The sequence below is a fragment of the Coregonus lavaretus genome (genome assembly GCF_964263955.1).
Source record: "Coregonus lavaretus genome assembly, contig: HAP1_SCAFFOLD_5961, whole genome shotgun sequence".
NCBI lineage: Eukaryota > Metazoa > Chordata > Actinopteri > Salmoniformes > Salmonidae > Coregonus > Coregonus lavaretus.
In genome coordinates, this window is record NW_028165579.1 from 88 (window position 1) to 12,500 (window position 12,413).

A 12,413-nucleotide genomic window follows, 5' to 3' on the forward strand; every position below is an offset into this window, starting at 1 on the left:
AACATTAGAGCTGTTTTCCTAAAGAAGTTAAACCCGCTTTGTGTTTTGTTCCCTTGCTGCGATACTAACGAGTATCACGATACTGGTATCGTCCTGGCCCTAGAGGTTATACAGTACACACAGTGCACTCTGGGCCAGAAGAGGCTGTCTCAGTGGCTGGCTGCCATGTCTGGCACCCTGAGTTACACTTCAGTGGCGCCGTTTTAGACGAGAAACGGTAGTTGTGGGGGTCAGCACCCTGTTCGCCTGCCGCAGATTTGTGAGAGTGTCAATGAGAGAGTTAGCGCTGTAAGCTAGCAGGCTACCCATGGTTTATTTCTATATTGGTGTACTGTGTTGCTCCTGTGGGGAGAGAGGGAGAGGCTGCCTGCCTGTTAGTTCAAAGTGAAGGGAGGATGAATAATGAATGAAAGTAGAGAGAAAAACACAAACACACTCCCAATTTTTAAGGGCTTTCTCAGACCTTAAAGTGGAGCACTTCATATCGCGAGTACTTTCAGAGGGATCCCAGTGCTGGAGAAGAAAGCCTGCTGGGTTCAGCAACTCCTAGTCAACTTGACTGAATAGTACTTACTTACCACACAGCCCTGCTGTTGAATATAACACAAATAATAGCATCAATAATGTCGGCGCATTATACCTTTTGCTGATGCCAATTGAATTGGATTAAACATCCCAGTGAAGAGCTTTAATGGTTTTGTGTGATACCGTGGAGTAATTCATGTCCAGCAGGGGCTTTTAGAGATGGAAAATACTAACAAATAATATGCATAAAATGTCATGTCAACTCTGTGTGTTACATCACCTCTCTGAGCATGGGGTCGGTGATGGAGTTGAGGTTGATGGTCCCTTCATAGGTCAGGTAGTAGAAGACGTTGAGAGACCTGGTGGCCTCAGGACCCTGCTGCTTGTAGCCAAAGATCAGGTCAATCCACTGGTGCAGCTGGCACGACACAAACTCACTCTCCAGAGCCTGGGAAGAGAGGAGGTGAGGAGAATCCACGGTTAGAGGGGATTTGGCTAAATGAAACGGTTATTGAGCAGATATTGAACAGAAAAGATGCAAACCATGTTCAGAGTGAGGCGGTGAGGGATCCTGGTTAGAGGGGATTTGGATAGATAGAGTGGTACAAGAGGATCCAAAGATTATATAAAAAATAGGAGGTAGGGAATCCTTGCAAATCATTTATTGAAGTTGATGTCACTCATAAGCCACAGAAACAAGAGGGGATTAGACAAAGTCAAATGATTCTTTAGCATATAGGTCTGCTGAAGCATTATGAGCATACAGGCCTACTAAACTGCAAGACTGCAAATTATGTTCGGCACTAATTGTTGTAATTCCAGAATGTTTATTCCACCCCCCCCCCAACCCCCACAAAAAGCTGCAACTCAAAGCAGAACTTGTTCAAAGTCATTTCAAAAGCAGATAGCAGAAGAGCAGCACTGATTATGATCTGCATAATGAAGAAAATGCTCCAAAAGATTCCAATGCTAATAATGTGAAAACATTAAACATGAGAACACACTGTTCTAGTAGTACATTGGGGACTCATTTTGGACTTTCTTCCTCTTTCGTGGGATGACGAAACTAGATAATGTATATAGCGGTGCTTTGAGATGTCTCTGTCTCGCCATAACATTGAGATACAAGCTGTTTTTTTACTCATTAGCCGGCAAAGGAGGGAAAACATTTATGGTTTCTCATAAAAACAGCGATTGTGTTAATTTGTGGAAAAGCTGTCGGCACGGCAACAACAAAGGCTTCTAAACGCGTTCCAAATTAGAATGAGGAGGCCTTGATTGTCATTGCTGCCTTGTGTCACATTAATTCTGTGACAAAACATTAAACCGGTACACTTAAATGGCAATTTATATCATTTAAATGTTTAGAGCCGGGGCTGGCCCATCACTCACTTAAATGTGACTTTTTGACAGTTAATTTTCCTTCTAATTTTCTCTCACTCTCTTAATTATAACTTTCAATCAGGGAGGAATGACGGAGAGAGAGAGAGAGAGACAGAGAGAGAGAAAGAAAGAGACGGGGAAAGAAAGGGAGCGAGAGAGAAAGGGAGAGCGAGAAGGCCGAGATTCAGACACAGAGAGAGAGAGAGAGAGAGAGAGAGAGAGAGAGAGAGAGAGAGAGAGAGAGAGAGAGAGAGAGAGAGAGAGAGATGCGAACGAGAAAGAGACGAGCGAGAAAAAGAGAGAGCGATCCGCTAGACGTCTGCTGCCTGTCTGCCATCATGACACATCCCCCCGACGGGGCGATCGAGCCTCAGCCTGATGGTAAACTGTGAAAGCTCTTGTATAATGACTTTATGAGAGGTGGAAACAATATCAATAAATTGGTCGGCGTCGAGGAGAGAGAAAAGGCCCTGGGGCGGCAGACCACTGAAAGGTCTCTGGGTTTTAATGTGGAACTGGGTCTGTGTCCCAAATGGAACCAAATTAACTATATATATATATATATATAGATAGCACACTATGTGCACTAAGTAGAGAACTGGGACGCAGCCTGGAAGTGGAGTGGAGGAAGAACACTATTAAAATGAGGACTGGTAACATTTGACATATAAGTGCATAACAAATTGTGTGAATAGGTTTATGGTTATTATACGCCATGGTTCTTTTTGTAAATGTTCAACCATTATAATTCCTCAATTATAGTTTGGCAACCTGGAAACACATTGTGAAATGAGTAGCCACAGATAGCTCGATTATTTTAGTATTTCCCTTTATACTTTCAAACACGCCACAACACGTTCATTTTGGAATAAAATATGAGAGTATACCAATGTTTTGGGAGTAATTATTAACCAACAGAACACCCTTGGAACAGAACACCCCTGGAGTCTCCTTAGGTACAGAGTCCAGGCTTCTTGTCTGCATTCCCTCTGACATAAACACACTTATGTTAATATGTTCAAAGCTCTGTGTCAGAGAGTGATCCGTTTGATTAGGGCTACATATCTATTAGAATCCAGGACAAGCCTCTTAATGGCAAGCTGACTGGGGGCCGATGGGGGACCGGTGAGTGTGTGTGTGACAGAGAGAGATCAGACATTATGCGCTAGGCTTGACCTTTGACAGGGCCCTGCCCCCTCTGTTTCTAAACTAATGCAGAGTCTGATGGGCATTTAATGTGCACTGCAATCTCCTGTCAATCAAGGCAGGGAAACAAAGAACAGCCTGTGTTATTGCAGCACCCTCTCCAGAGGCCCGCCTTTATGGTAATGACGTTCTAGCATTTGGGGAAGGGGAGAGGGGAATAGTATTGTGTGTGTGTGTGTGTGTGTGTCTGTCTCTGACTGAGATGCAATCGTTTGGTAGTGCCTAGAAATCCCCTCTCTCATCAGTGATTCAGGGAGCGTTTGGTAGTGCCTGCGGAGGTATAGTGAACTAGCTCTGTGGTGTGTCTTCAAAGCCTCTCAGTCTGCGCTGCTAAAAGAGAGGCCCATTGGCAATTCTACCCTGTGTTCTCCCAGACACGTTTGATCAACACATTTTTTAGGGGGTAGATCAGCTTTAATATTGCATATAGATTGTAGCTTCCATCAATGTAATTGTCTGCATCATTTATATAATTATTTAAAAAATATATATTTTCCTTTATTATTTTCCCCAACCCCTCCCCTAATTGGAGTAAACTAATGGACAACAACAACACTTAGGCTTCTACAGTGCCTTGCAAAAGTATTCATCCCCCTTGGTGTTTTTCCTATTTTGTTGCATTACAACCTGTAATTTAAATTGATTTTTATTTGGATTTCATGTAATGGACACACAAAATAGTCCAAATTGGTGAAGTGAAATGAAAAAAATAACTTGTTTCAAAAAATTCTAAAAAATAAATAATGGAAAAGTGCATATGTAATCACCCCCTTTGCTATGAAGCCGCTAAATAAGATCTGGTGCAACCATTTACCTTCAGAAGTCACATAATTAGTTAAATAAAGTCCACCTGTGTGCAATCTAAGTGTCACATGATCTGTCACATGATCTCAGTATATATACACCTGTTCTGAAAGGCCCCAGAGTCTGCAACACCACTAAGCAAGGGGCACCACCAAGCAAGTGGCACCATAAAGACCAAGGAGCTCTCCAAACAGGTCAGGGACAAAGTTGTGGAGAAGTACAGATCAGGGTTGGGTTATAAAAAAATATCAGAAACTTTGAACATCCCACGGAGCACCATTAAATCCATTATTAAAAAATGGAAAGAATATGGCACCACAACAAACCTGCTAAGAGAGGACCGCCCAACAAAACTCACGGACCAGGCAAGGAGGGCATTAATCAGAGAGGGAACAAAGAGACCAAAGATAACATTTACATTTGTTACATTTACGTCAATTAGCAGACGCTCTTATCCAGAGCACAGACAGATTTTTCACCTAGTCGACTCAGGGATTAGAACCAGCGACCTTTCGGTTACTGGCACAACTTAACCACTAAGCTACCTGCCGCCCAAAGCTCCACAGCGGAGATTGGAGTATCTGTCCATAGGACCACTTTAAGCCGTACACTCCACAGAGCTGGGCTTTACAGAAGATTGGCCAGAAAAAAAGCCATTGCGTAAAGAAACGTTTGGTGTTCGCCAAATTTTTTTCATTTCACTTCACCAATTTGGACTATTTTGTGTATGTCCATTACATGAAATCCAAATAAAAATCCATTTAAATTACAGGTTGTAATGCAACAAAATAGGAAAAACGCCAAGGGGGATGAATACTTTTGCAAGGCACTTTTTACAGATTTATTATGAACAGTCACAATGGACCAGTTTCATTTTAGCCCCCATTTCAGCCACCAAGCCTACATCTAAAAACCCTTCTTAGTTAAGCTAAAGGTCTTTCAGCCACCAAGCCTTCATCTAAAAACCCTTCTTAGTTAAGCTAAAGGTCTTTCAGCCACCAAGCCTACATCTAAAAACCCTTCTTAGTTAAGCTAAAGGTCTTTCAGCCACCAAGCCTTCATCTAAAAACCCTTCTTAGTTAAGCTAAAGGTCGTTCAGCCACCAAGCCTTCATCTAAAAACCCTTCTTAGTTAAGCTAAAGGTCTTTCAGCCACCAAGCCTTCATCTAAAAACCCTTCTTAGTTAAGCTAAAGGTCTTTCAGCCACCAAGCCTTCATCTAAAAACCCTTCTTAGTTAAGCTAAAGGTCGTTCAGCCACCAAGCCTTCATCTAAAAACCCTTCTTAGTTAAGCTAAAGGTCTTTCAGCCACCAAGCCTACATCTAAAAACCCTTCTTAGTTAAGCTAAAGGTCTTTCAGCCACCAAGCCTTCATCTAAAAACCCTTCTTAGTTAAGCTAAAGGTCTTTCAGCCACCAAGCCTTCATCTAAAAACCCTTCTTAGTTAAGCTAAAGGTCTTTCAGCCACCAAGCCTTCATCTAAAAACCCTTCTTAGTTAAGCTAAAGGTCTTTCAGCCACCAAGCCTTCATCTAAAAACCCTTCTTAGTTAAGCTAAAGGTCTTTCAGCCACCAAGCCTACATCTAAAAACCCTTCTTAGTTAAGCTAAAGGTCTTTCAGCCACCAAGCCTACATCTAAAAACCCTTCTTAGTTAAGCTAAAGGTCTTTCAGCCACCAAGCCTACATCTAAAAACCCTTCTTAGTTAAGCTAAAGGTCTTTCAGCCACCAAGCCTACATCTAAAAACCCTTCTTAGTTAAGCTAAAGGTCTTTCAGCCACCAAGCCTACATCTAAAAACCCTTCTTAGTTAAGCTAAAGGTCTTTCAGCCACCAAGCCTACATCTAAAAACCCTTCTTAGTTAAGCTAAAGGTCTTTCAGCCACCAAGCCTACATCTAAAAACCCTTCTTAGTTAAGCTAAAGGTCTTTCAGCCACCAAGCCTTCATCTAAAAACCCTTCTTAGTTAAGCTAAAGGTCTTTCAGCCACCAAGCCTACATCTAAAAACCCTTCTTAGTTAAGCTAAAGGTCTTTCAGCCACCAAGCCTTCATCTAAAAACCCTTCTTAGTTAAGCTAAAGATCTTTCAGCCACCAAGCCTACATCTAAAAACCCTTCTTAGTTAAGCTAAAGGTCTTTCAGCACCAAGCCTACATCTAAAAACCCTTCTTAGTTAGAGCCAGAAGGCTTGTGAAGACCAGAGAGACAACAGATTCCTGAGGAGAGATCCAGATCCACTAAGGGAGATCCAGCAGGCAGCAGGGTTATTGATGGGCCAATTAGCAGCCAGTGTCTGTTTCATCCTGTTCCACCGGGAATCCTCTGATAATTAATGAATAATTTAGCATGCCTTTATGTAAATGCCTGGCAGGGGTTGGATGGCACCGAAATATCACTACACTACTGTTATCAGGAGGTTTCTATCACCAACTGCTGTGTATCGTCAAAGGTTCCGAGATCCCTTTGTTGCCAACTGAGAATAGTTTGTCGCCTAGTCATGTGTGATGCTTCAACTGCCAGACATTTAAACAATTTATAGTGGTGAATTATGACCAATAATATATAAATATATATTTTAAATCTGTCTCTAAAGGACAAAAAACATTTCTATTCATAGATTTCTGGGAGGAGAAAAGTGGGGTATAATTTCCCGGGGTCTCATTTTAGCGTTCCTTAAATTCCTCTGTCTGGGTTGTGATGTTGGTTCCAATGAAAACACAGGACAGGATTGGGTAAAAGTGACGGCACGCCAAGCTCACGTTTCCTCTACGTCTGTCTGATGCTACAGAGAGGAAGGGGAGAGGGGCTACCTTCATATAAACAGGGGCTCAGGGGTGACCTGTGTGTGTGTGTGTGTGTGTGTGTGTGTGTGCATTAGAGTCTGTGCCTAAGCTTCCAGGAGTTTACGTGCGTGCGTGCTTGCATGTGTTCGGGGGTGACCTGCTCTGACCCAAAACCCCTTGACTAATAATGTGTGCCGACTGGTTGCGACTGTGTTACGGTCTGGGTCGGGTCAGCCAATAGCTGCCAGACTTCCTGTGCTGCTGAGCTGGGCCGTGTGTGAGCCGCTCACAGCTGCCTGCCCCATGGAATTCTGGGAACTCTGGGATATGATGGCAGCCTTCCCGTTGACAGAAGTCCGGAGGGAGAGACTGGGTTCAGCCGCCGTTCGACCCTTAACTCTCCCAAATGTATTTAATCATTTTTTATTTTATTATAAAAACATATTGTTTACCAAAGACCTGTTACAGATGGAGCTTCTCCATTGTTACTTTATCATCATCTTTCCTATTAGTAAGAGACACATTTATTCTGCCTGGTCACCAGTCCAAGTTGAGGACCTACAGTACAGAATAGGTTTATAGTGGTAAAACTAGGACAGTGGGACTAACCACCAACCAGTGATATACAGGTAACTGCCAAAATAATGGAAACACTTGAGTAAATGAGGGATACAAAGTATATTGAAAGCAGGTGTTTCCACACAGATGTGGTTCCTGAGTTAATTAAGCAATTAACATTGCATCATGCTTAGGGTCATGTATACAAATGCCCAGTTGCCCATTATTTTGGCTACCATGGTTAGAAGAAGAGTTCTCAGTGACTTTGAAAGAGGGGTCTCAAAGGAGCATAGCGGGTTTAAATGGTGTGTGGGTGTGTGTTTGGTTTTACTATCCTTGTGGGGATCCGAAGTCCCTACAAGGAAAAGGCTATTTTAGGTTTAGGGGCTAGATTTAGGGTTAAGGTTACAACTGGGGTTAGGAGTTAAGTTTAGAGTTAACGGTTAGGGTTAGGTTTAGGTGTTAGGGAAAATGTAAATTTGAATGGGAATCAAGTGTTTGGTCTCCACAAGGATAGTAAAACAAACGTGTGTGTATGTCTGTCTCAATCACCAGACTCAACCCAATTGAACACTTATGGGAGATTCTGAAGCAGAGCCTAAGACAGCATTTCCACCACCCTCAACAAAACACCAAATTATGGAAATTACTGTGGAAGAATGTTGTCCCTACATCCCTCCAATAGAATTCCAGACACCTGTAGAATCTATGCCAAGGCGCATTGAAACTGTTTTGGCAGCTCGTGGTGGCCCAATGCCCTATTAAGACACTTCATGTTGGTGCTTCCTTTATTTTGGCAGTTAAATGTACATTGTCCATACATTGAACTTTATAGGGGTGGATTTCACTGCTCTTAATGGGGTGCCACTGAATGCTTTCCCCTTCCTTACCAGGCCCTAAAAAACCTTTTTAACCTTTTTAAGGACTTAAGGAAACCTGTCTGTAAGGATGTTAAAATGTCACTTAACAAATCAATCCACTCATTTGCATGTGTGTGTGTGTGTGCGTGAGTGTGTGTGTAAACGAACACACATGTCCAGTGTAGGCAATGTGAGTGACAGCCTGTCTGTGCCCTATTGATTACAACTAGATTAGGGCGGACAATCATCAGGCTTACGCACTCCTACACTCCGCAGAAACAATCTACTCACACCACAATGGACAAAATCAAATCAGACACCCACACTGTATATAGACAGAATATTCAACAGCTCAGATCCTAGCTAAGTAACACTACTTACATACAGGGAAAATCAGATCAACCAATCAGCCCACAAATGACAGAAATCCCCAAGATCCCCATATAATATTTCCCCTCTCCCCCCCCTCTCCCCCTCTCTTCCTCCACTCCTTTCCAGGCATCTCCTCCTTCTTTCATCTGGGGTTCGTTTTGCTACATTTGTCTGATTAAAGGTCCTATTAGCTCGCCGTAGCCGAGGAGCCCGACGTCAGTTTGCAGTAGGTATGTGAATAAAGGAAATGGAATGTTAGCTTCCACGGCTGCTGCCTCCTCCTAGGCTCTCATTCCTTACGCCATCCCCCAGTTCCCCTCTCCCGTGCTGGGGGCCCAGGCTCTGAGCTCTGCCTCTGTGGCCCCTCATCGGGAAAACTTACACAGATACGCACAGACAAGCAAGCGCCCCGTGCAAGCGCACACATCTTTTTCCTCTGTCTCTCCAATCAGCCAATCATGCAGCTTACAACACTGAGACTTCTGGGTACGGGTCATCTGCCAGACACACACACACACTGTAACGTCTTGCTGGTCTAAGTGGAACCTGAGACGAGACAGCAGGGTGAATATCCTGCTCGGCCGGTGACGAGAAGCAGAGTGAGTTGTGATTGTGTAAAATCTCCCCAAAACAAACATGTCACAGAGTATTTGGAGGGACTTGGAGGGAGGCCTGGCATATACTGCACTGTAGACTGTGGGTCGAGTCTAAAGTGTTATGTATGATTAATGGTAAAGAGTAGACAGTGGGAAAGTGCTATGGTTCTGATTCAATTAACCAATGCAATAAAGTTTTGACATGGCCCACACAGACGTCAACTCTGGGACACACCAACTTTGTGTGATAGCCTACTTAATCAGTTCCCAACTTCCATATGATAAACGACTACTGCCCTCTAAAAGACGCTGAAATCCACAGAAGTGGGTCTGACAAAGATTAACGCAAGACTACCTGGGACTACCCGACTGTGTTTCAATTTCTCAAATAAATAAGGTTGTCACACACCATCCCAAACACACCCTCCCATTCACAGCTCCAGGCTGAGGGTCAAACTAAGAAAGAAGAACGGGTGATGAGTAAAACAGTTCATCATCAGACCCTAAAACTCAATTTCCAAGAGAAGCATCATTCACCTAGAATAAGGCTAACAAGCTAACACATGAATCACCCCTATTAGCATCTACACTAAGTATGTGAGTAACAAATGAATAAAAGCTATGCAAACACTCCAGGCTTATCCCAGGGACAGAAATACACATACAGTAACATTAGTTAGAGTTCGTGGCAGAACGTATTGGATGGGGAATTGTTTGGATAGCTGTTGGGAGAGAGAGAGAACAGAGAATGGTGAGGCTGTCTCAAATGACTGTGGAGCAGACTGGAGTGTTTAGTTAGGCGGTCTGACAGTCATGTTCTGTGTCCACTCAGAGTGATCTCTTTCTGGGTAACATAGTTGAGGTGATTGGGTTACGGATCAATGGTGCTTAGATGATTTTTAAAATTATGGCGGTGATTAACTTGTACTCTAAACCTACTATATTTCTGTTGGAGAGGTTCATTCTTTCAGGTGAATTGCACGTGGGCAAGCGGATAACTTATTATTATTATTAATCATAATAATAATAATAATAATAATAATAATAAATATCTATGTGTAGAAAATAGTAAAAAATAAAGAAAAACGCTTGAATGAGTAGGTGTGTCCAAACTTTTGACTGGTACTGTATATATACAGTGAGGGAAAAAAGTTGTTGATCCCCTGCTGATTTTGAACGTTTGCCCACTGATAAAGACATAATTTTAATGGTAGGTTTATTTGAACCGTGAGAGACAGAATAACAACAAAAAAATCCAGAAAAACGCATGTCAAAAATGTTATAAATTGATTTGCATTTTAATTAGGGAAATAAGTATTTGACCCCTCTGCAAAACATGACTTAGTACTTGGTGGCAAAACCCTTGTTGGCAATCACAGAGGTCAGACGTTTCTTGTAGTTGGCCACCAGGTTCGCACACATCTCAGGAGGGATTTTGTCCCACTCCTCTTTGCAGATCTTCTCCAAGTCATTAAGGTTGAGGCTGACGTTTGGCAACTCAAACCTTCAGCTCCCTCCACAGATTTTGTATGGGATTAAGGTCTGGTGACTGGCTAGGCCACTCCAGGACCTTAATGTGCTTCTTCTTGAGCCACTCCTTTGTTGCCTTGGCCGTGTGTTTTGGGTCATTGTCATGCTGGAATACCCATCCACGACCCATTTTCCTGGCTGAGGGAAGGAGGTTCTCACCCAAGATTTGATGGTACATTGCCCCGTCCATCGTCCCTTTGATGCGGTGAAGTTGTCCTGTCCCCTTAGCAGAAAAACACCCCCAAAGCATAATGTTTCCACTTCCATGCTTGACGGTGGGGATGGTGTTCTTGGGGTCATAGGCAGCATTCCTCCTCCTCCAAACACGGCGAGTTGAGTTGATGCCAAAGACCTCGATTTTGGTCTCATCTGACCACAACACTTTCACCCAGTTCTCCTCTGAATCATTCAGATGTTCATTGGCAAACTTCAGACGGGCCTGTATATGTGCTTTCTTGAGCAGGGGGACCTTGCGGGCGCTGCAGGATTTCAGTCCTTCACGGCGTAGTGTGTTACCAATTGTTTTCTTGGTGACTATGGTCCCAGCTGCCTTGAGATCATTGACAAGATCCTCCCGTGTAGTTCTGGGCTGATTCCTCACCATTCTCATGATCATTGCAACTCCACGAGGTGAGATCTTGCATGGAGCCCCAGGCCGAGGGAGATTGACAGTTATTTTGTGTTTCTTCCATTTACGAATAATCGCACCAACTGTTGTCACCTTCTCACCAAGCTGCTTGGCGATGGTCTTGTAGCCCATTCCAGCCTTGTGTAGGTCTACAATCTTGTCCCTGTCATCCTTGGAGAGCTCTTTGGTCTTGGCCATGGTGGAGAGTTTGGAATCTGATTGATTGATTGCTTCTGTGGACAGGTGTCTTTTATACAGGTAACAAGCTGAGATTAGGAGCACTCCCTTTAAGAGTGTGCTCCTAATCTCAGCTCGTTACCTGTATAAAAGACACCTGGGAGCCAGAAATCTTTCTGATTGAGAGGGGGTAAAATACTTATTTCCCTCATTAAAATGCAAATCAATTTATAATATTTTTGAAATGCGTTTTTCTGGATTTTGTTGTTGTTATTCTGTCTCTCACTGTTCAAATAAACCTACCATTAAAATTATAGACTGATCATGTATTTGTCAGTGGGCAAACGTACAAAATCAGCAGGGGATCAAATACTTTTTTCCCTCACTGTATATATATATATATATATCAAAAGTTTGGGGTCACTTAGAAATGACCTTGTTTTCGAAAGAAAAGCAATTTTTTTGTCCATTAAAATAACATCAAATTGATCAGAAATACTGTGTAGACACTGTTAATGTTGTAAATGGCTATTGTAGCTGGAAACGGCTGATTTTTAATGGAATATCTACATCAGTCCTGTGTTTCAATGGCACGTTGTGTTTGCTAATCAAAGTTGATCATTTTAAAAGGCTAATTGATCATTAGAAAACCCTTTTGCAATTATGTTAGCACAGCTGAAAACTGTTGTGCTGATTAAAGAAGCAATAAAACTGACCTTCTTGAGACTAGTTGAGTATCTGGAGCATCAGCAATTGTGGGTTCGATTACAGGCTCAGAATGGCCAGAAACAAATAACTTTCTTCTGAAACTCATCAGTCTATTCTAGTTCTGAAAAATGAAGGCTATTCCATGCGAGAAATTGCCAAGAAACCGAAGATCTCGTAAAACGCTGTGTACTACTCCCTTCACAGAACAGCGCAAACTGGCTCTAACCAGAATAGAAAGAGGAGTGGGAGGCCCCGGTGCTCAACTGAGCAAGAGGACAAATACATT

General features: G+C 42.8%; 1 protein-coding gene across 1 annotated transcript in view; it reads right to left on the minus strand.

Annotated features, from left to right (window-relative positions):
- Positions 1-805: 805 nt before the first annotated feature.
- LOC311115718 (lipopolysaccharide-responsive and beige-like anchor protein) overlaps positions 806-12,413 on the minus strand; it is a gene marked incomplete at both ends in the record, with an annotated part of 30,398 nt that continues 18,790 nt past the window's right edge. Inside the window, one exon of the mRNA XM_084190869.1 lies at positions 806-973. Within this exon, the coding sequence (XP_084046995.1) occupies positions 806-973 (168 nt within the window). The remainder of the gene's footprint in view (positions 974-12,413) is intronic.